Genomic DNA, 21,594 nt, shown 5'->3' with positions numbered 1-21,594 from the left:
CCCCTCCCTTCCTCTGACAGCTACAACACAAACACACACACGTACACATATGCACACCGGGGGGGGTATGATCAGCTTTCTGCAGAAACTTCCATTACAATTAACATACAATATACAGAATATATACAATATACTGGGGATAGAAGCTTATGCATGCCTACATGTGTGTGTAGAAGTGAACGTATGTATTGTCTGTGTGTCTGAATATGGTGTGTGGGTTTGTGTTGTGTATGGTGTGTCTGAATGGTGCATATGTGTGTGTTTGTGCGCGTGTGTGTATGCGAGTGTGTGTGTGTACCAATTTAGCTTGCATGCCGTCCAGCAGTAGCTCAGCAGTGGGCAACTGTCTGGTGCCCAGTTTGTCCTTAAGTCTCTGTATTTCAACTCCATTAATGTTTCCATCTGACTGCCAAACTTCGGCACAGAACAGAGACACGCCCACACTGCCCTGGGGGAGGAGCTTTAATTAACCTTCCATTAAAGCATGATTTAGATATTAAATATAACGGGTTTTCCATTATAACCGGTTTTGTACTATAACAGGTTTTCCATTATAGTGGTTTTTGCACTATAACAGGCATTGCACTATAATGGGCTTTGCAATAAAATGGGTTTTCCAGTATAAGAGGTTTTGCACTTTAACAGGTGTTGCATTAAAGCAAGTCTTGCACTATAACAGGTTTTCCATTTTGCATTATTGCAGGTTTTGCACTATAACAGGTTTTACAGTAAAATACAGTTTGCACTAAAACAGGTTTTGCAATAAAATGGGTTTCACACTATAATGTTTGGCACCAACACAGGTTTTGCACTAGAACACGTTTTCCATTATAACGGGTGTTGCCCTATAACAGGTTATCCATTCTAATGGGTTTTGCACTATAACGGGTTTTGCACTAAAACAAGATTTCCAGTATAACAGGTTTTGCACAATAACTGTTTTTGCATTACAGCAAGTCTTTCACTATAACAGGGTTTCCATTATGACTGTTTTTTTTAATATGATGGATTTTGCACTATGACCGGTTTTGAACTACAATGAGCCTTTCAGTATAACTGGTTATCCATTATGATGGGTTTGCCACTTAACAAGTTACAAGCTAACAAGTTTTCATTCTTTCCTAAGCAGAGGGAAATTAGATGATATTCCTATCTGTGATAATTACCATGCTGCATGCGTGTCACACTGTCATTATTATCTGCAATGTGCACGGGTGTGAGGGTCATGCGTGTGTGTCTGAGTGGTGTACCAGTATGACACTGCCATTATTATCTGCGATGCATGCGAGTGTGTTTGTGTTTGTTGGGGGGGGGGGGGGAGAGAGAGAGAGCGAGAGAGAGAGATAGACTGTGTACCGGTGTGACATTGCCATTATTATCTGCGGTGCGTGCGAGTATGAGGGTGACGTCGGCATCCGTTGCAGAAGTGAACCATTTAAAGCCACGCAGCCGGTACCACCCATCCTCTTGTCGCCAGGCAACCGTCTCTGTGCCATTTGCTATGGCAACACAGTAATTTCACAACACCATAAACCTTTAACTTGTAAGCAAATAAGTTGTATATTAATGTTAATACAGATAATTTTTATTGAGTGTGTATAGTCTGCGTATAGTGTGTGTATAATGTGTGTGTATAGTGTATTATTACACTTATCATTGGCTGAGCTTATACGTGTTTTGCACTTCTAGGCATCAGCATTGATTGTATTTCTACAGTATTCTAGTTCAAATCTAGTTCAATATCTTGCCCTCTAACCTACTGTACTGGCTAGGATTCTAAGAGTAAATGACAAAGCACTTTTGTAAGTCGCTCTGGATAAGAGCATCTGCACACACACACGCGCGATATAAATACATACAGGCAATACAAATACACACATTTACGTTTTTGGTATTTAGCAGTGTGTACAATATGTGTATATAGTGTGTGTGTGTGTATGTGTGTGTGTGTGTGTGTGTGTGTGCGCGCGCGCATAGTAGGTGTGTACAATATGTGTGTATTCATATTGTATTTGTTTTAATGTGTGTGTACAATATTTACATGTATAGTGCATATACAGTGTATGCATAGTGTGTGCAGTGTGTGTATACAGCACATGTATGTAGTATGTGTCCAGTGTGTAGTGTGTGTACAGCATGCGTGTAATATCTGTAGTGTGCATAGTGCATGCATAGTTTGTGCACAATGTGTATGTACAGTGGAGTGTGTAGTGTGTGTAGTTTGTGTGTATGTACAGTGTATGTGTACCTGTGTGCAGTGTGCCTGTGTAGTGTGTGCAGTATGTACAGTGTGTTTGTGTGTATGTATACAGTGTGTGTATAGTGTGTACACAGTAGTTTGTGTGTGTAGTATGTGTACAGTGTTATCTGTGTATAGCATGTGTAGTGCGTACAGTGTGTTCGCAGTGTGTATTTACAGTGCCTTGTGTGTGTGTGTGTGTGTGTGTGTGTGTGTGTGTGTGTGTGTATGTCTAACCACATATGAACCTCCCTTCACTCAGTGTGTGTGTATGTATGTAAAGTGCGGGTAAAATGTGTGTGTGCGCACGTTTGTCTCACCCACATCTGAGCCTCCTTTCACTGTGTGTGTATATATGTAAAGAGAGAGAGAGTGTGTGTGTGTGTGTGTGTGTGTGTGTGTGTGTGTGTATCTCACCAACGTCTGAGCCCCCCTTTCGCTCAGTCATCCACTGGCCTGATGTCCAGAATCTCTGCTCATCCCGAGTAGTCAGACGTTCAAACATCTCCTTAACAGGCATACCCAGAGACTACACACACACACACACAGAAACAGACACATATGCATTTATGAATGGCTTTATTGCCAAATAGACAATTCCAAAAATCTACCTCTTAAAACCGAAAAGAGGGCTTCCCTCCCGAGCTCTCACCCCTGAACAGTGTGTGTGTGTATTAGTATAGTATGTGAGTACAGTGTGTGTATTCACTCCTGAACAGTGGGTGTGTATTTGGGTGTATATTTATACAGTGCATGTAGTGGGTGTGTATTTAATCCTGAATTAGGTTTGTATTCACTCCTCAAGAGTGTGTGTATATTTGTATAGTGTGTCTATGTACAGTGGGTGTGTATTCACTCCTGAAGCATATGTGTATTCACTTCTCAAGCGGGTGTCAGTTGTGCGTGATGCAGGACTCGCTCGCAGGTTTATTCTATTTTAGAAATCAAAAAAGAACTGAGTGTTAAGGCACGTAACCAAGTGTGTCTATGTTTTTGTTTGTTTGTATGTTTGAGCATGTCTGTGTCTGTGCGTGTGTGTGTGTGTGTGTGTATGTATGAAGTAAATGATGAGCATTTCCAGTTCAGGAGGGCACATTTTAGCCACCTCTGCATCATCCATGAACAATATAAATCAGTCTGTGCGTTAGCTCGTCTCCAGGTGTCAGTCTGTGCATTAGTTAGTCTCCAGGTGTGCATCCGTGCGTTAGCTCATCATGTTAGCTCTACCAGGTGAGCTAGCATAAGCACCATTCCCTAAGGGCTGTACCAGGGGACCTATACATGTGCTGTGCGTTTGTGTTGCAAGCATGCGTGGGTGTGGAGTTGGGGGTGGGGTGTAAATGTGTGTGTGTGTGTGTGTGTGTGTGTGGTGTTACCTCTATGACTTTAGCAGCTCCATCAGTCATAGCAAGTGGGCAGGTATAGAGGCCAGCAGACGGAGCATACAGGTAGAGCTTACTCATCTGATACACACGACTACACACACACACACACACACATACACACACCCCTTCATTACCCATCTAATACACACGACTACACACACCTGTGCATACACACAGGCACACACACACCTTCATTACTCATCTGATACACACGACTACACACACACACACCTTCATTACTCATCTGATACACACGACTACACACACACACACACACACACACACACACACACACCTTCATTACTCATCTGATACACATGACTACACACACACCTTTATTACTCATCTGATACACACGACCACACATACACGCACACACACACACCTTCATTACTCATCTGATACAGACGACTACACACACCCATGCATACGCACATACACACACGCACACACCTTCATTAGTGAACCTGGCAGGTAATCCATTAAACTCCTTGATGTTTAAAGCTCTGATTCATACAAAGCTTTAACCATGTAACAGACACCTCAGACACAGCTGGGGTTAGTGTTATGTTAGAGTGAAGTTAGTTAGTGTGAAGGATGTCAGTCATGTTATGCCCTCTGTGTGAAGGTTGGCATTCATGCTACGCCAATTGCTGGATTAGATTTTGTGTAAGAATTTGCATTAGCAACAACATTAGAGTTAGAATGCTGGAGTTTGGGTTAGTGTTAAGAGGTGGAGAGAGTGTTGCACTTGGGTTAGCATTAGAGCTAGAGAGAGTGTTAGTGTTTGGGTTAGCATTAGTGTTTGGGTTTTTGTTAGCATTATTAAGGGCTTCATGTTTGGCTAATATAGCTTTTCTTAGCCTCAGATTGCCAGATTGTTACCTGCACCTTTTTCCCAACAATCTCTGCTCTTCATCCACAGGCATTTTTGATCTTCTTTTCTATTTTCTGATTCTTAAGGACTCATTTTCTCATTTCATCTCATTTGAGAGGAGTGCAGTAATGAAGACTGCCAATGATTCTGGCAATAATGGGTCATGTAGAGGCTGTACAGGGGGGTATACCGAGGTGTAGAAGGCTGTTGGGGTTGTAGGAGAGCATGACGAGGGTATACAGGGTGGATAAGAGGGAATATGGGAAGTACACAAGGGTGTACGGAGGGTGTGGGGAATATATGAAGAGTGTACGGGGGGTATAAGGGGGTATATGTGGGTGTACGAGGGGTATGTGGGGGATATATAGAGAGTGTACGGGGGGGCTATAAGGGGGTATATGTGGGTGTATGGGGGGATATATGGAGAGTGTACGGGCAGGGTATAAGTGGGTATATGTGGGTGTACGGGGGGGTATGTGGGGGATATATGGAGAGTGTGCGGGGGGGTATAAGGGGGGATATGTGGGTGTACGGGGGGTATGTGAGGGATATATGGAGTGTGTGCGGGGGGGTATAAGGGGGTATATGTGGGTGTACGGGGGGTATGTGGGGGATATAGGGAGAGTGTACGGGGGGTATAAGGGGGTATATGTGGGTATATGGGGAGTATGTGGGGGATATAGGGAGAGTGTACGGGGGGGTATATGTGGGTGTATGGGGGGTGTGGGGGATATAGAGAGAGTGTACGGGGGGGGTATAAGGGGGTATATGTGGGTGTACAGGGGGTGTGTGGGGGTGTCCACCTCCACTCTTTAAAGCGTCTCTCGTATCCCGCAGCAACCATGCCTTCCTGTGCGGAGATGTGCTTTAGGCGAGTCCAAGCAGGGCAGGTGATAATGCGGTCAACGCGGCGACCCCACGCTTCATATTGCTGCAGGTGAGGGGGATTCTGCTCACACTGGCGGCCCAGTTCATCAATCTCATCCACAACACGCTGGCCAAACCGGGACAAGTCAGACTCCACCTCCTACAGCACACACATACACAAACACATAATGCATACATGCACACACAATATTTGTATGTTAAAAATGACATATTCTAAACCCTCCTTATAAGACAACTGTATGTTATGGATTTGTGCATGTGACTGTATGTAGTGTGTTTGCGGGTTTGTACGTGGGTGATTGTGGTGTGATCTCCTGTAGGCATCCTGTGACTCATGTATAGGTGTGTGTTTGGGGTAATGCTCTCCTGTACAGGTGTGTGTGTTTGGTACAATAGTCTCCTGTACAGGTGTGCGTGTGTGCACCTGCAGAGGCACGTGTCTGCGCAGGTATCCTCTGAGCAGTGCATCCTGGGTAAACGGATTTCTGAGTACAGGCTTTTCCTGGAAGAAGGCTCCAATGGAAGACTGTGAGAAGAGTGAGGCTGTGTGTGTTTGAGCAAGTGTGTGAGCATCCAGTTCATGGCGAGAGTCGGTCTGAACAAACGGAACATCGCAGGAACTGCTCCGCGCTGCCTGTCTACCGAGCACGTGCAGAACCAGCCGGTTACCACGGAGACACGCCTGAGAAATCATAATTTGTAGAAAGAAGTCTAAAAAAAAATATAAAATAAATAAAAATAAAAAACACACACACACACACACAAACAGTACAAAGATTTGATAAGAGCTGAACTTCCCTACAGGTATGTTTAATTGCACAAACGTTACATATTTGCGTGTCGTGGCTCTTTCAGCGCTACATTACACCCCAATATTGAGGTACATTACACCGCCGCCGCTCATTAAGCGCCCGCCCGAGTTGAAACCCATTAAACCAGATATGAGATCAATCTTAGCGCCTGGCGAGGGTTTATTTCAACACGTTCAGATAGTCTGTTATTCCTGTTACGGTTTTTTGGAGAACAAGCTTTCTATGCACCTATGCCAACAGTAATCAGAAAGCCAGATTTGTCGTCGATTAGTGTCAGTCTCTACGGAGAGGACAGGCTGGACTGAACCAAGTAGGCCTTGGTGGAGCGCATACAGATCATAACTTTCATCCCATGTGGTTATAAAGTTCCAAGAGTGCAGAGCAGGTCTTTTTCTTTGAGTTTCCAAATGTCATTGCTGCCATAGCAACAAGTGACAAAGCAAACAGATATGCATGTATGCATGTATGTATAAAATCCTCCGAAGCAGGATCCACGTAACTGCAGTGTACTGTAGTAAGAGATATTCAACATTGTAGTAAAGTACAGTTTCCAGAAAAGCATTTGTCTTTCATCAGCTGTGCGAGCAAAATGCTTCTGTTAAACTCTCCCTATAATATATATGTATATATAGCAATGCTATCGGGATGGCGAAGTTAGCTTCAGGTTGACATTTCATCTACATACAGTGGACAAGGGCTCGACCATAAAAGGTGTACATGTGTACAAAACATGATTACGTCCGATTGTTCGGGGAAACTCGGAGCCAACTTAACATGATCATGTCCGGTCGTTAGAGTAAACCCGTAACTTTACGCTTTGCTGATTCAGTCCCAAAGCACGGACCGCGGGAGTAAAGCGCGAGCAACGCGCTTGTAATCAGTGCAGTGGAGGCAGGGCTCTACGGAGCAAGTTCACTCGTCTACTTACTACCGTCCACGCTTGGAGAAGCCCTGCAAAGGCAGTGAGCTTTGAACGTGAAGGTTAGCGACGATAAACAGCGCCTCCGTGCGGGATGTTCCTGCAGCTCTTAAACACACTCCGTGTATGCCCGCTCACGCGTTAATACCCGTCTGTTCAAAAGAAACTGCGATCGACGTGGTAAGTTACCGGGCACAGACACTCCACCCCACAAATGCTTTTAAAATGTCCTTAGACGCTGCTGTGAAGCGCAGTGAAGTTGTGTATTTATGATCACTTCAGCCGTGACACACTTCCGCACACAGTGTGGCGTCATTTCCGCCCACGACCTGCTCCGTTTTAGGCGCGAGAATAAAAGAAAACTAAGAATAATAAATCTTTATGTGGGGCACAGCTGATAAATACGAATTACTTTAATACGAATACATGTAACTTTGGGACAAAATGTCTGAAAATTGTTGATCTATTTGTAACATCTGTTTCCCAAACCCTAGCTTGTGGAGATTTTCCCTTTCCACAATATCTGAATCTGAAAACCCCACCCTTACAAGCTGACCTCTTAAGTGACTGTAAGATATTCCAAAAAGCCAGTTAAAATAGATTGAATAAACCCCTGTCTACTAAAAAAAGAAAAATGCGTTAAACAGGCAAGTTAGAGAGCTACAATGGAATATCTAATCGTTTGGAAATTATGTTTATTGATGTAAATTAAAGAACTCGACTAAATAACTGAGCCTGACGCACACAGGTGCACGGTTGACGTTACCGACTGTGTTCAGCTGGTTTGTTCACATTTCTGTCAGCTGTCTGGTGTCCGTAAGCAGTTTCACACCTCTGTAACTGAGCCTTTACAACTGTGATACAGGAAACACACAGCACTGCACAGTTCAGGAGATTTCTTGAATCTGTTTAAAAAAAAAAAATCATTAATGAATTATGTAAATCGACATTTTCCCTAACTTTATTTATTTACACCTAATGTAACTCTCTACATACTGTACATGACGTGTTCTTGGCGTGTGTAGTGTATGTACTCCACAGTCAATAATGTCAGTGCTGGACTCAGCACGGTTCAGAAGTTTCCACCAATGTACATTCCTGCACCTGACAAGTACTGGAGAATAAAAGTATGTCTCAAACATAAAAGAATAAAAGTTCTGCTCAGTCCATGCAGTGCTCAGTAATCAGACTGAACAATCACAGTGTCTGATTCAGCCTGTGCAGGGCTCAGTAAATCAGACTGAATAACCCTGGTGTGTCTGATTCTGCTCTGTAATCAGACTGAATAAACCCGTATCTAATTTTGCTCAGTAACCAGATTGACTAACCCTGTTGTGTCTGATTCTTCAGTAATCAGAGTGAATAAACCTATACCTACTCAAAGATGAGTTAACATACCATTTACTAGGATGTACACAGGATGCTTTTAAAGCTACATAACTTGGTGTTTCAAAGTCCAAAAAAACCCACCAAAATATTTTTTTTCTCTGAGAAGTGCATCACCCTGGGCTCTGGCTCGTCAGGAACATAGAGCTGTCTATAACACCTACAAATCCTTATGACATTAAGATCTTATTGAAGAATAATGAGGAACTCAAACATTACGTTCTGCACGCTTCCTTGTGCAGTGGCTGTCCAAAGGGGTACACAAGAGGCACAGGGGCCCATATTCAACAGAATTCTGTTTCAACACCACGTTGACGAGCCAAAACGTGTCTGCCTTACAGCAAATCCAAGACAAGGCGTTAAGCACCAATAACCTGTTGCTCATTTGTTTGTTGAGGACAATTAGCAACTAAATGACCTACTTACAATGCAGAGACACCTAAGAAAACTCACCACTCTTATTAAAGAACACACACTGTCACTAATACATGAAGAGTCTCACACACAGATACCTGTACACGATTACAACATTATTTGGATTTAATGTGGCTCCATGCAGTTTTACACTCAATGCATGCTGGGCACATAAACAGCTCATAACTCAAGCATTTAGTAACAGAGTACAATATAGCAGTCAATTAAAAACACACAGAGCAATAGCCAGGGTTAGAGAAGCAAATCTCAAACACAGCAGTACATAAATAGATTAACTGTTTGCATTTTCTCTTACAAGCTTTCTGCATATGAGCAAAACGTAGACCTCCTCTTCCCACAAAAATACAATTAAGCCTAAAGTTTATGTGCACACATTATTAAAGTTCAAAGCATAAGCGCTGAAAAAGCCTTGGACGTATAAAAGTGTTTCTCTGAGCACCAGCAGCCTGCTGGGCTTTCCTGAGGTCTGGGTGGTTTCGGATGACAGGTTTAAAAACAGTTTCATCACGTTTAACGAAACAGAACAATGACAAACATATACAAACAGAAAAACAACTGTTTAAAAACGTTTTTTTTTTAAAAAAACAATATTGAGAGATAAAAACATGTTCAATACCAATAATGTCATAAGACAATTGTGTCATACACATGAATACTGCACAAAATGTTTCATAAATGCTTTCTGTCCCAATAGTGCTTCTCTGATCCTCTGACTGTTAAAGACCTTATCAGATTAATTTGTGTGTTCATGTATTTTGAAAGAGAAAGTCTGGTCTCTAAGTGTTTGTTTCTGAGGTACAGATTAGGGTTTACCCCAACCCTAGTGTAAGAGTCCCGCTTAACCCTAAACCCCTGTTTGTGTGTGCAAGTCCAGTCTCTGAATGTTTGTTTCTGAGGTTAAGGTTAACCCTAACCCTTGAGTGTGTGTTTGCGTGTTTATTTCTGAGGTTTTTCTGGTTGATGAAGCTGCTCTTCAATGGCACCATAAATCTGTGAGTCAGTTAGTGGAGGAGACATACTCATCCCTTCAGTCTCTTGAAAGGCTCATGTGTGTATGTGTGCGTGCATGTGTGTGTTTGCTTTTTTGTATGCATTTTTAAATACAAATCTGGTTTTAAATCATGTCTTCTAAATTAACTGCTCGTTCTCTCGTGATGGACATGATCTGAGAACACCTCTACAGGTGCTGGGGAGAGGGGTGGGGGCAGGTGTGGTCTGTGCTCAATTTCAGGTTTTTAGGCCCAGAGGCAGTATGAGGGTGGGAGAAGCAAACAATGAACATTTTGTTTCTCTCTAGGTTTTACTTTAAGTAACTGACACAGGGCACGGCATGTGTCATTTGTTTTCTGTTTTAAATAAATGCAGATGTCTCCTCCACAATTTCCACTGCAAACTCCGCCTTCACCTACGAGGTAGCCTGGCAACTCCGAATCACATCCACCCCCCCCCCCCCATCACTCTAGGACGCAGGCCCCGTGCCACCGGCCCCACCCATGCCACCAGTGCCCTGCTCCATGTGATTAGTGGGTGGTTTGATTGGCGGTGGGTGCTGGTGCTGGAGGGCGTGGCGTTCAAGCAGTGTGCGGTGTGTGAAGGCCCGGTGACACACGGCACAGGAGAAGGTACGCTCGACGCGGTGTGTGCGCATGTGCACGTTGAGCGAACTCTTCTGGGTGAAGCGCTTGCTGCACACAGAACACTGGAATGCACGCACACCTGTGTGCACCACCATGTGCTTCAGCAGGTAGTCACGCAGCGAGAAGGACCGCCAGCAGATACTGCATTGGTGGGGCTTCTGACCTGCGCACACACAAACACATACACACACACACGGATGAATAAAATAAGTTTACATTACAGCCTGACCTGTCACTTACAGAAACAACATGAGTGTGAAGTGTGTTGGCATGAATGTGCAAGGGTGTGTGCATGTGCACGCATGTGTGTGTACATGTGCAAGCACGTTCGTGTGCATGAATATGTGAACATGATTGCTGTAGTTCTTGCCTTGTATGTGGTTGTGTATTCATGTGTGTTTGTATGTGTCTGCATGAATATATGTAACTGGGAGTGTGTGATCCAAGTACATGTGTGCGTGTGCATGTATATGTGTGTTTATGTGTTTACCAGAGTGGATGAACATGTGCTTGCTGTAGTTCTTGCGTGAGCGCAGGGACTTTCCGCAGTGGCTGCAGTCAAACGACGTCTCTGAACCCTGAGCCGTAAAACTCGGACCAGCGATACATGGCTGTGCAGGAGGGGGCGGGGCTGGGGTCAGTGGGGCAGGGGGAGGTGCCTGCTGACATGTCTCTGCCATGTTGTCAATCCCCATAGGCCCGCCCACAAAGAAGGAGGATGGCTGTGATTCACTGACAGGATACTGAAAGAGCATCTAGAAAACAATAAACAGCTGGGTTCAGCAGAAAACTAAACACTGCACCAAACCGCCATACGCTGTGTGACGTGCAGTGAGCAAGAGTAACACCAGCGGCTCAAACTGAACCCGCGACTTGACACCATCTTGGCTCCCGTTAACAACATGTGATCAGTGTTTAGACATCAGTATCTGGATAATCTCTTGAACAATATATAAGTACGTAGAGTAACGGAGTATGAAGAGGGTCTCCTCCCGTCACTAACCTAATGTGACAGTGTGACCAGAAATGTTTATATAGGGAGCTACTGTAATTATACTGTACCTTAATGTACTATGGTATTAATCTCCTGCTACTACAGTGAACTCTACTACTACTACAGTGACCTGTACTACTCTACTACTACAACAGTGACCTCTACTAGTACTACAGTGAACTCTACTACTACACTATTACTACAATGACCTGTACTACTGCAGTGAACTCTACTACTACAGTGACCTGTACTACTCTACTACAACAGTGACCTCTACTAGTACTACAGTGAACTCTACTACTGTACTGCTACTACTAAAGTGAACTGTACTCTACTACTACAGTAAACTCTACTACTACTACAGTGACCTGTACTATTCTACCAATACTACAGTAAACTCTAGTACTACTACAGTGAACTGTATTACTACAGTGAACTCTACAACTGTACTACTACTACTACAGTGACCTGTACTACTCTACTACTACTGTACTACAGTGAACTCCACTACTACTACTACTACTACTACTAGTACTACAGTGACCTGTACAACTGTACTACTACAGTGACCTGTACTACTATTTACAGTGACCTGTACTAGTGTAGTAGTGAACTGTACTGCTACTACAGTGAACTCTGCTACTAGTGACCTATATTAGTACTACTACTACTACAACAGAACTGTACTACTACTAACACAGTGAACGCTACTACTGTACTACTACCACCGTGACCTGTACTACTACTAGTGACCTGTACTACTACTACTACTATTACAGTGACCTGTACTGCTGTACTACTAGTGACCTGTACTACTACCACCGTGACCTGTACTACTACTAGTGACCTGTACTACTACTACAGTGACCTGTACTACCATTACAATGAGTAGTACTACTCTACTACTACCAGTTACCTGTACTACTCTACTACTAGTACAGTGAACTCTACTACTGTACTACTAGTGTACTATACTACTACTAGTGACCTGCACTACTCTGCTACTACAGTGAACTCTGCTACTAGTGACCTGTACTAGTACTAATACTACAACAGTGAACTGTACTCCAACTACTACGACAGTAAACTCTACTACTGTACTACTACTACTACTACAGTGACCTGTGCTACAATTACCGTGACCTGTACTACTACTACTACAGTGAACTCTACTACAGTTCTGTTTCCACAGTGAACAGATTTGGGCAGAAGGGGGTAAACAGCATGGGGACAGCTCAGAGCCAACCTGGTTATTGATGCTATGAGAGGAAGTGGGCGGAGACATCGGTTTGTTGCCACGGGAGCGGGGGTTGGATACCAGAGTCTGAGATGTATCCGCTTGTGGCCAGTAACCCCCAGCAAACACACCCGGCTCTTCATAAAATCCACCCTGAAACACACATACACACACACACACTCTTACCTATATGTAATAAGAACATATGTATATGTAATAAGAACATATGCTTAACTCTAAACTCTGAACTTAAGCTCTGTAACATCAACATCAGGTGCACCTCTTACATTTTAGGTAGATAGAACCAATTTTTCTGTTTGTTTTCCAGGTCCATTAAGCAACACAGGTCCTCTAAACTCAGCCCCGCTCCGCTAGATCCATAAACTCGACCTAGGCCATTTAACAGTATGTGTGTGTTCTGCCTCTAATCTAAACTCTCTAAATTTTCTCATGACCTGTGTTGTTACCTAATCTTCCAAGTCAGCTACAGAAGCACAACGATAGCAAATACTGAACATGTGTTGTCTGACTGTGCCAAGGCAAGTTATATGGTTGTGTGTGTTTTACTTAATTAAAAGCTACATTGGCGTGTGTTTTACCTGGCTATACCTAGACTGGGGTGGGTGGGTGTGTGCATGCTACCTGGCTCTATTTATGCTGGGGTGTGTGTGTGTGTGTGTGTGTGTGTGTATTTTACCTGGCTGTAGCAAGGCTCATGTTTGTGTGTTAGTTACCTGGCTGTAACTAGGCTGGTGTGCATCATGTGTTGTATCTCGCCTCTCGTCCAGCTCAAACAGACCCTCCCCATCCTGCACGCTTTCATCCTTTACCACCACCTGCTCTGCTCCCAGCACCTACAAACCCACACATACATGTGCACACATATACAAACATATACATACACGCACGCACACGCACAGGTGTGCACACACGAACATGTACATGCACACATACACAAGGAGACAAAGAATTACGTGACTACACTGCACAGTTGCTATGGTGTGGTAAGAAGTGTTTAAGTGCAGACTGATTAATAACATGCTAATAATGCTGTTATAAGGCTGTTATGAGGTGTTATAAAGGTGTTACAAGGCTATTATAAAGCAGTTATAAACCTGTAGTCGGAGTGGCTGCCTCTGTTTGCGGCTGTGCCCTGCCCCCCTTTCTCTCTCTCCGTCTCTCCCTCTATCTTCCACCTCTTCCTCCTCGCTGAATCTCTCCATCCCCACCCCCAGCTCCTCGCCAACGCCCACATACTCCGCCCCGTTGCCACGGAGACCGTCCCGTACCATGGGGGCGGGGGTGCTCATCTGGGCGCGGCCTGGTTCGGGGAGGTTCTGGCTTTGGTTCTGGTTCTGCACAGCACCTCGATCTGCGCTCTGGTTCAGCATATAGTTCATCTCCTGAGTGCAGCTTGCCTGCTTCATCATGGCTCCACCTCCAGCCCCACCTAGCCCCTCCCCCCGGCACAGCAAGCCCCCACCCAGCTCCCCAAGCGGCATCAGACCGCCGACTCCGCCCCCGTCCAGCCCAGTACCCTCTCCCTGCCCCCCTCCACTGAGGCCAGGGTCAGGCAGGGTGGGTCCCGCCCCCACACCAGGTGCGCACTCCCCCATTGGGTAGCCATACCCCTGCAGAGCCCCACCCGCTCCACTAGCGCCCTCCCGCCCCTTCCCACCCCCCTGCTCCTCTTGCTTGGGCATGGCACCCCCTAGCGGGCCGACGGCGGCGCGTTTCTGCGAGATGATCTGCGTGCACTCGTCGATGACGGTCTTGATCTGCAGGATGCTGGCGGCCGTAAGGATGCAGAGGGCCTGCGAGTGCAGCACCACCAGCGAGCCGCTGTACATGAAGTCCACCAGCTGCTTCACCGTCTCCGCGGGGACCAGGGGTGGCACAGAGATCTCCGAGTGACCCAGAAGCAGCTTGTCCTGGAAGAAGGGGCTGCCGGCAGCCAGCACGCAGGCGTGCGCACGCAGTGAGGCGTCGTGAATCCGCACGGTGACGTCGCAGAACAGCCCCTTCCGCCGCTGAGACCGCAGGGCTTCCAGAACAGACTGGCTGGCGTTGTGCAGGTGAATGTAGTGAACCGTCTCAGAGCCCGACGACATGACCGTCTGTAGAAAAGTAATAGGCTAGTGGTCTGAGCACGCGCGCGCGCGCACACACACACACACACACACACACACACACACACACACACACACACACACGACCATAAACACAGGACATTTAACATAGAAACAAGAAAACGGATGAGTTCAAATTCAAATGTTCAATATTGAACCGCAACTGTAGTATATGACTGTAGTATATGAGCCGTAATAATGTTGTCTATGGAGTCTTATTTATTTATTTATTTATTTAAGCTTTGTCTGCAGGCCTGGGACGTTCATTGTCAACACCACCGAGCTCACTCGCTCTGTTTCGGCGGAGGGCCGATTTCATGCCTGTCGATTATGACGTTTAAACTCCGGACAGCGACAGAACGCGAGCGCGAGCGTCCGGCCGTTCCCGACACGTCCCACCTTAGCGCGAGAGGCGTTCCGCCACTGCGGCAGCGGAGACGGACGGAGAGGACCGCTGGCGCGTGTCCAAAACACACCTCTGCGCTCGGCTGGCGAGTGATAAAAAAAAACAAGGCGGGACAAACTTACCTTCGAATGTAAAAGAGTGACGACGGCGCGGCGGTTCAGAGCGAGTATACCGTAACCAAGCTTCCACGGGCCTGCAGAGGAGCGGAAATCATTTGTTTTTACAAAGTTAGCTCGCTACATCGAACAAACACTGACAATGGCTTTCGCTTCGTCTACTGTCATAAAGCCGTTTGTATTCATGCGGCAAGTAGTTCCAGACATATGCATGGTAATTATTGCAAGAACCTGCAATAAATGCACGAAGGCGACAGAGGCTTTCTATATTACTGTACTAGCTGGACCTAATCTTGTGCAGAAGCGGCTGGCTAAACTGATAGCGGCTCGGCGTTGACTGGGCTTGCTAACGACTGCTCAAACTACGGAATCTCTCCTAAGACATACCGTTCTCAAACAATGTCAAAATAAGAGTCTTGTGCAATAAAATCAATTCACTTCACTTATACGTCTCAATATTTTATATGTCAAAGTAGCAGATGAAATGTGCTCTTCCTGTAAAGCGTGTGTATTATTTTGCATACTACTGATTAATACATTTTGGAAAGTCATCTGTGAGGTTTGTCATCTTCCTTAACGTACTGTGTTTACACAAACTACTGGCATGCAGTCACTGACATTGTGATGACCAGTGGGCTGGTTTCACACTTTCACAATCAAAAACAAAAAAGTCATCTGGTTAAAGCCCTAGTCATATAAATTCTCTAAATCTCTAATCTCCAAATTCTCATAAAAAGGAACTATACGTGTACAAGGTCAGTTTCTCCCAACTGCTCATTCTTGTCCCCAAATTTATCTTTCCACATAACCTTTCATGCATTCATCCATCGAGCCATCCATCCGCTGAGCAAGGTGGTGTGTGTTGTGAGTGTACAAGACTGACTTGCTATGAGTGTGTGTATTATGAGTGTACCATACCTTCTTGCTCTGTGTGTCATGAGTGTACAAGACTGATTTGCTGTTTGCTGTGTGTGTGTGTGTGTGCATGTGTTATCAGTTTATAAAACTGACTTGCTCTTTGTGCTAAGATGGTTTGATCAACACTTTACACAAAACTGAATTGGCAAATGAACTACAGCAATATTAATTTTCTCATCACAGTCTGCTGAAGTAGATATATGAAGCAGAATTACAATCCATTGTTTTATCGTGAATAAAGAGTAGATTATCTTTGGAATCACCAACTGTTTAAATAATGAGGACAAAGCAACTTGTGAACTCAGATATGGTTAGTTCTACTCCCAGAGCCTTAGTCTAAATGACAGAAATGTCAGATTTACTAATGTGCCTTCTCAGCAGACCTCTGTTCTCCTGTCCTATTACAGCAGACCTCTCCTTTTGCTACAGTCCCATTTCAGTTACTACTGAGACAGTGTGACAGGTGCACAGGCCATACATCACAGTGCCACTCAGATCATCTGTAGTTATCCACATCATCAGATGACATTTACATGACTTAACCTTTCCACAGAGAGTTTGCACACAGCATTCGAAATCAGGCAAAAGTAAATGATTGCCATTGAAATTTCTAACAATTTAATTAATATCCCACTACTTTACATGGACCGCAAACGAGAATGTAAATCAGTCAGCAAGAGAGTGGACCATGGATCGTTCATTAAAAACAAGTGCTTTAGCTAGAAATGTTTTAGATGCAGGCTGCAAGGAGCATTCAGCACAATAACAAATACTGATAGGCATTTATGATAACACAAAAACACACCAATAACAAATACTGATAGGCATTTATCATAAAAAAACACATCAATAAGGAAATACTGATAGGCAATTTATGAGAACAAAAACACACCAATAGCAAATACTGACAGGCCATTTATGATAACAAAAACACACCAATAACAAATACTGATAGGGCATTGACAATAACAAAAAAAGACAAATACAATACAATAACAAATACTCACAACTATTGATTACGGCTGTTATAAAATGTGCTACATAAATAAATTTAACTTTGACTTTAAATCTCCACTCAACTCGTTGCAGGAATAGTGTTTCTCCCTGTTGTGTGTGCCCGTGTGCGCTGTCAGACTAGACTGTACACAAGTAGAGTGCGAGTATGGTTTCTCGTCCACGTGTCTCTTCATGTGGACTTAAGTGGGAAGGTTTGATGAAGCATTTTTCACACAGATTGCAGGAGTATGGAGTGTCTCCACTATGCATCCTTGTGTGTTTTAACTGCTTTGTGCACTGAAGCACACTCCCCACACAGAGCAGGGGTAGAGGCTCTGCTCGCTGTGGGACACTGTGGCACTTGTGCCTCTGGAGGTGAAACTCCGCTGGCAATGGGAGCACTGGTGCCTCCAGAGTTTAAACTCTGCTGGACGTTTAGACATTTTGTTCTGCTCCTCTCTCTGAACTAACCCTTTCACATGCTGTGGCAACACCTCCACCTAGAGGCAGAACAAAAGATTCTGATAAAGTCAAAGTTGTACTCAGTAACTATGAACTTTGTCTAGTTTAACTATCAGCAGGATAATGGTATTGAAATTGCTGCAATAATCACAATAGTAGTCTTTTTAACCATCTTTTAAAATCAAGAGGGACAATAAATCACCTAGCAACATGTGGAAACATGCTCTCTGCTCATGTCAGGGACTATGAACGAATGTAAACTCAACGGCAGAAATTATCCTCTAACACACTTAGACATATAAATCAGGCAACTAAATATGGATATGAATTTATTATTACTAAAGGTCAGCAGTTTATCATAATGTCTGCCCTTTTCTAATTAATAAAGCATTTTGTAGAAAATATGGACTAAAAAAGTCATATGCTAATTCACTCACTGGACTTATTGAATCACACAGTCATATGCTAATTCATTCAATGGATTTAATGAATCACACAGTCATATAATTTGCTCAATGGACTTAATGAATCACACAGTCATATGCTAATTCACTCACTGGACTGAAAGTTTATTTTCAGCAGCGTTTCCTCTCTCCTGTACTGCACTGTGAACCCCCAGTGCTGCTGCCCCCTGCTGGTCGCCATAGGGGCACTCAGGACACACACTGCTTCTCAGGCTGGGATCTGCGTAGTAGAGGTGCATGAGGGTGGAGACATCCTCCTACAGAGTGGTGGTCTTAAGCACCCGTGCATTAAAGCTGCCACTCTGCTTTTGAATCTTGGTCAGTGTATTAGAGAGTCACTCAACAAAAACCTTTTTGCTGTTTCTTTTCTTGTTGCCTCAACTTTTCCAGCAGTAATGCCACTTCCTTTTTAGTTCAATTATTTCTGTTTCCAGATTTCTTATGTGCTGCATGCTTAGGTCAGCTCCACCTGACTTCATGCAACAGGACGTCTCAACACCGTTCAACAGACACGCTTGCATTAAAACTTTGCCATGATCTTTTCGCTGAGTAGACATCTTCAGTACACCAACTAAAGACATTTACCTTTACATTTACATTTTTGGTATTTGGGACCTGCGTGAAACTGGCAACCCATATGATCAAAAACAGATAAATGTATTTCTATTCATTTGTGCTGGTACCATTTTTGAGAAATTAAATAAAACATTTTATTAGCCGTGATGTCACCCAACTCCCCATTAATGTTCAGATTGCACCAAAACACTCTTGTTCGTTTGTGCCGCTAAAGGAAACATTCATAATATTACATTTCTCAAGTTATAAAGCAGTAACGGGTTGATGAGTGATGTCACCCAGACCAAACATTCTTGTAAGGAGATTAAATCTCTTAGTGTTGCACTATGAACTTAATTTTCATTTTAGTAAAAGGTGAGCACACCGTTAGTACTACAATGCCGAATCAACAGTGACAGACTTACTATATACTAGAAAATCAAAGTGTGAGCAGAGGTCTGTGGAACTTTGGGAAGGGGGGAATACTGGTGAACTGCAGTCTTACAAAATAACACTTAGCTCCAGAGCCCAGCCATCTACCATGTGGTTTTAAAAAACAATAGCACTTAAATCCAGAACCCAGCCATCTACCATGTAGTCCCTTATCCTGCATTAAGATCTATTTAAAATAATCACACCGATTACACTTATTTAACACAGCAGCATTACATATATGTGCTCTATAGAAGGAACACTGGAAAATCACATCTTCATCTAGCAGGTGTGACCATGTATGCAAATGATTAATACTCAGACATCAGATTATGTTGGAAAGGTGTATACAGATTTTGCTCTATGCAAATATACACTGTATGGCTACTTTATTAGAGAGACCCATCTCGTAGTACGTTGGACCTACATTGTCCTACAGAACCACAGCAATTCATCACTGCATGGTGTTGAATTTGTTCTGCAGGAATCTTGGCCCATGCAGACAGGATAGCTTCTCGCAGTTGCTGTAAATCCTTTTGTTATCTAGGGTTAGGGTTTGATATGACAAGACTCCTTTTGTTATCTAGGGTTAGGGTTTGATATGACAGGACTCCTTTTGTTATTTAGGGTTAGGGTTTGATATGACAGGACTCTTTTTGTTGCACATCTTGCCACCCCAGACTCCTGGCAGGAAAAAAAAGCCTAGAGGACCAGTGCCTGCCAAGCTATGGAAGATCATTATCACACCTTTTCTTAAGTTGAACCACCAATTCAGACTCCTTGCTCTTTGTCTAGAATAGCAGAATGCCTCTGATTGTTTGTATACTTGTAGTCTTGCAGGAGCCTGAATGAGCACATAGAGACAGAATGGGTAACCCTATCTTCTTGCTTCAGAAACCACCAAGCAGGTCATCAGCAGTTTCTTTGTCGTTGTGGACAAGCTCATTTCGTGTGAAGGAAGGACCACATTGGCAGCATTCGATGAACTTTTCAAGGTTCGTTTTTTCAGTCTAAACTATGATGAATCTCTCAGCAGCATGTACATGTTTCTCCAGACAGCAGTGTACAGTATTGATGTATGCACCACAAGAGATAACTCAAAGGTTAAAGAACTGAGAGCAAGGTTTATGAATCATGTATAGATGTTGCATAGATGAAATGAGAGTAAAGTGTATAAATAATGTTACATTTGTAAATCATTGCATGATGCATCAGGCACCTTCAGTCAGCATATTTAGTTGTTGCTTGGTTCATAACCAGGAAAAATGTTAAATTCAATTTGTGCTCAGGATGATTGTTCTCTGCAGCTGAAAAGTTTTGCATCTGAAAATTGTTCAAGAAAGAAACACGTGGCACAGGTAGCAATAGTGCCTCAGTGTCCATAGCCTTCAAATGTAGAACACACAGTGTACCTTCAAATGAAGAACACAATGTCCCAAGCTGATTATTCTGATGTAACCAGTTATTTGCCAGCTCAGCCTGAAACTTGTCATATGTCCACTGAAATGTGCGCTTCTGTAATTGACAAGCTAACAGGGTACTGGTGTTACCAATAAGGTCATTTTGCATCACGTAGAAAGTATGGGAGAACTTGAAGACTGAAGTCCACACAACAGTAAGTATTAAAGGTATTGCCCCCAGACAATTCCAGTAAAAAGGCAGTATAAGTTGTTTTTGAAAATCTACACATTCAAGGTCATGAGTTCATGTTTAATAATAAGACTTTATATGTTTATTTATTTATATATATTTATATATCTCTGCTGAAGACTTTGGAGTTCATGTTCAAGAACAAGGAAGTGTGCAGTCACATTCAGTCATTCTATGAGGGAGACCTTTACCATTTTTGTGCTGGAAACTTTAAAAAAAATAGCATCCACTATATTCGCAGTATAAAAATGCATTGCAAATTCAAGTTTATTGTGATGAATTTGAAACAGCAAACCTCTTGGGATATAAACAAAGCATGCATAAACTAGGATGTTTGTATTTTAAACTCAGAAACCTCCCACCACAATTGAATTCTTCTCATTTCCTTATTTTATTCTCCAGCTGCCAAGAAGTATAGTACTGATACATATTAAGCCTATGTATACAAGATATTAAAACTTCTGGGAGACAATTAAATGAAAGTGTCATTTTCAGAGCAACCTCTTTGGGTTGGCATTTCACAAATCACAGGTGACAATTTAGAGTTGAATAGTATTCTAGGCTAAGTAGAATCTTTCAGTACTAACTATTATTGCAGGATCTTGCTTACTGATAAGGCCACTGCTCAGACAGGGTTCAGGGCACATGAGCCACAGG

General features: G+C 43.5%; 2 protein-coding genes across 7 annotated transcripts in view; both read right to left on the bottom strand.

Annotated features, from left to right (window-relative positions):
• LOC113567715 (acyl-CoA dehydrogenase family member 11) overlaps positions 1–7,512 on the bottom strand; it is a 17,646-nt gene extending 10,134 nt beyond the window's left edge. Inside the window, exons 1-8 of one of the 5 annotated variants that reach the window (XM_035534936.2) lie at positions 7,130–7,512; positions 5,814–6,100; positions 5,305–5,528; positions 3,616–3,715; positions 2,657–2,768; positions 1,357–1,499; positions 299–448; positions 1–20 (exon numbers count right to left, since the gene is read on the bottom strand). The exon at positions 1–20 is cut by the window's left edge and continues 75 nt beyond it. In XM_035534936.2, the coding sequence (XP_035390829.1) occupies positions 1–20; positions 299–448; positions 1,357–1,499; positions 2,657–2,768; positions 3,616–3,715; positions 5,305–5,528; positions 5,814–6,083 (1,019 nt within the window). In that variant the 5' untranslated portion in view covers positions 6,084–6,100; positions 7,130–7,512. The other 4 variants (XM_035534934.2, XM_035534935.2, XM_035534933.2 and 1 more) reach the window with 4 other exon arrangements.
• Positions 7,513–8,070: 558 nt separating this feature from the next.
• On the bottom strand, positions 8,071–15,900 carry zbtb45 (zinc finger and BTB domain containing 45). Of its 2 annotated transcripts, XM_081701109.1 has the most exons (7): positions 15,467–15,900; positions 13,925–14,952; positions 13,544–13,663; positions 12,819–12,962; positions 11,069–11,333; positions 10,658–10,741; positions 8,071–8,234 (listed from the first exon to the last, which is right to left on the bottom strand). In XM_081701109.1, the coding sequence occupies exons 2-7, from the start codon at positions 14,918–14,920 to the stop codon at positions 8,086–8,088; spliced, it is 1,758 nt and encodes a 585-aa protein (XP_081557235.1). In that variant the 5' UTR covers positions 14,921–14,952; positions 15,467–15,900; the 3' UTR covers positions 8,071–8,085. The 2 variants fall into 2 exon arrangements, with proteins under 2 accessions (XP_081557235.1, XP_081557234.1); XM_081701108.1 differs by lacking the exon at positions 8,071–8,234 and having other exon boundaries at positions 9,024–10,741; positions 15,467–15,899.
• Between the last annotated feature and the right edge of the window lie 5,694 nt (positions 15,901–21,594).

The sequence above is a fragment of the Electrophorus electricus genome, chromosome 18 (genome assembly GCF_041902795.1).
Source record: "Electrophorus electricus isolate QZ-2024a chromosome 18, ASM4190279v1, whole genome shotgun sequence".
Lineage (NCBI taxonomy): Eukaryota > Metazoa > Chordata > Actinopteri > Gymnotiformes > Gymnotidae > Electrophorus > Electrophorus electricus.
The sequence above is the reverse complement of the archived record's forward strand: the minus strand, read 5'-3'. Positions and strand labels throughout refer to the sequence as shown.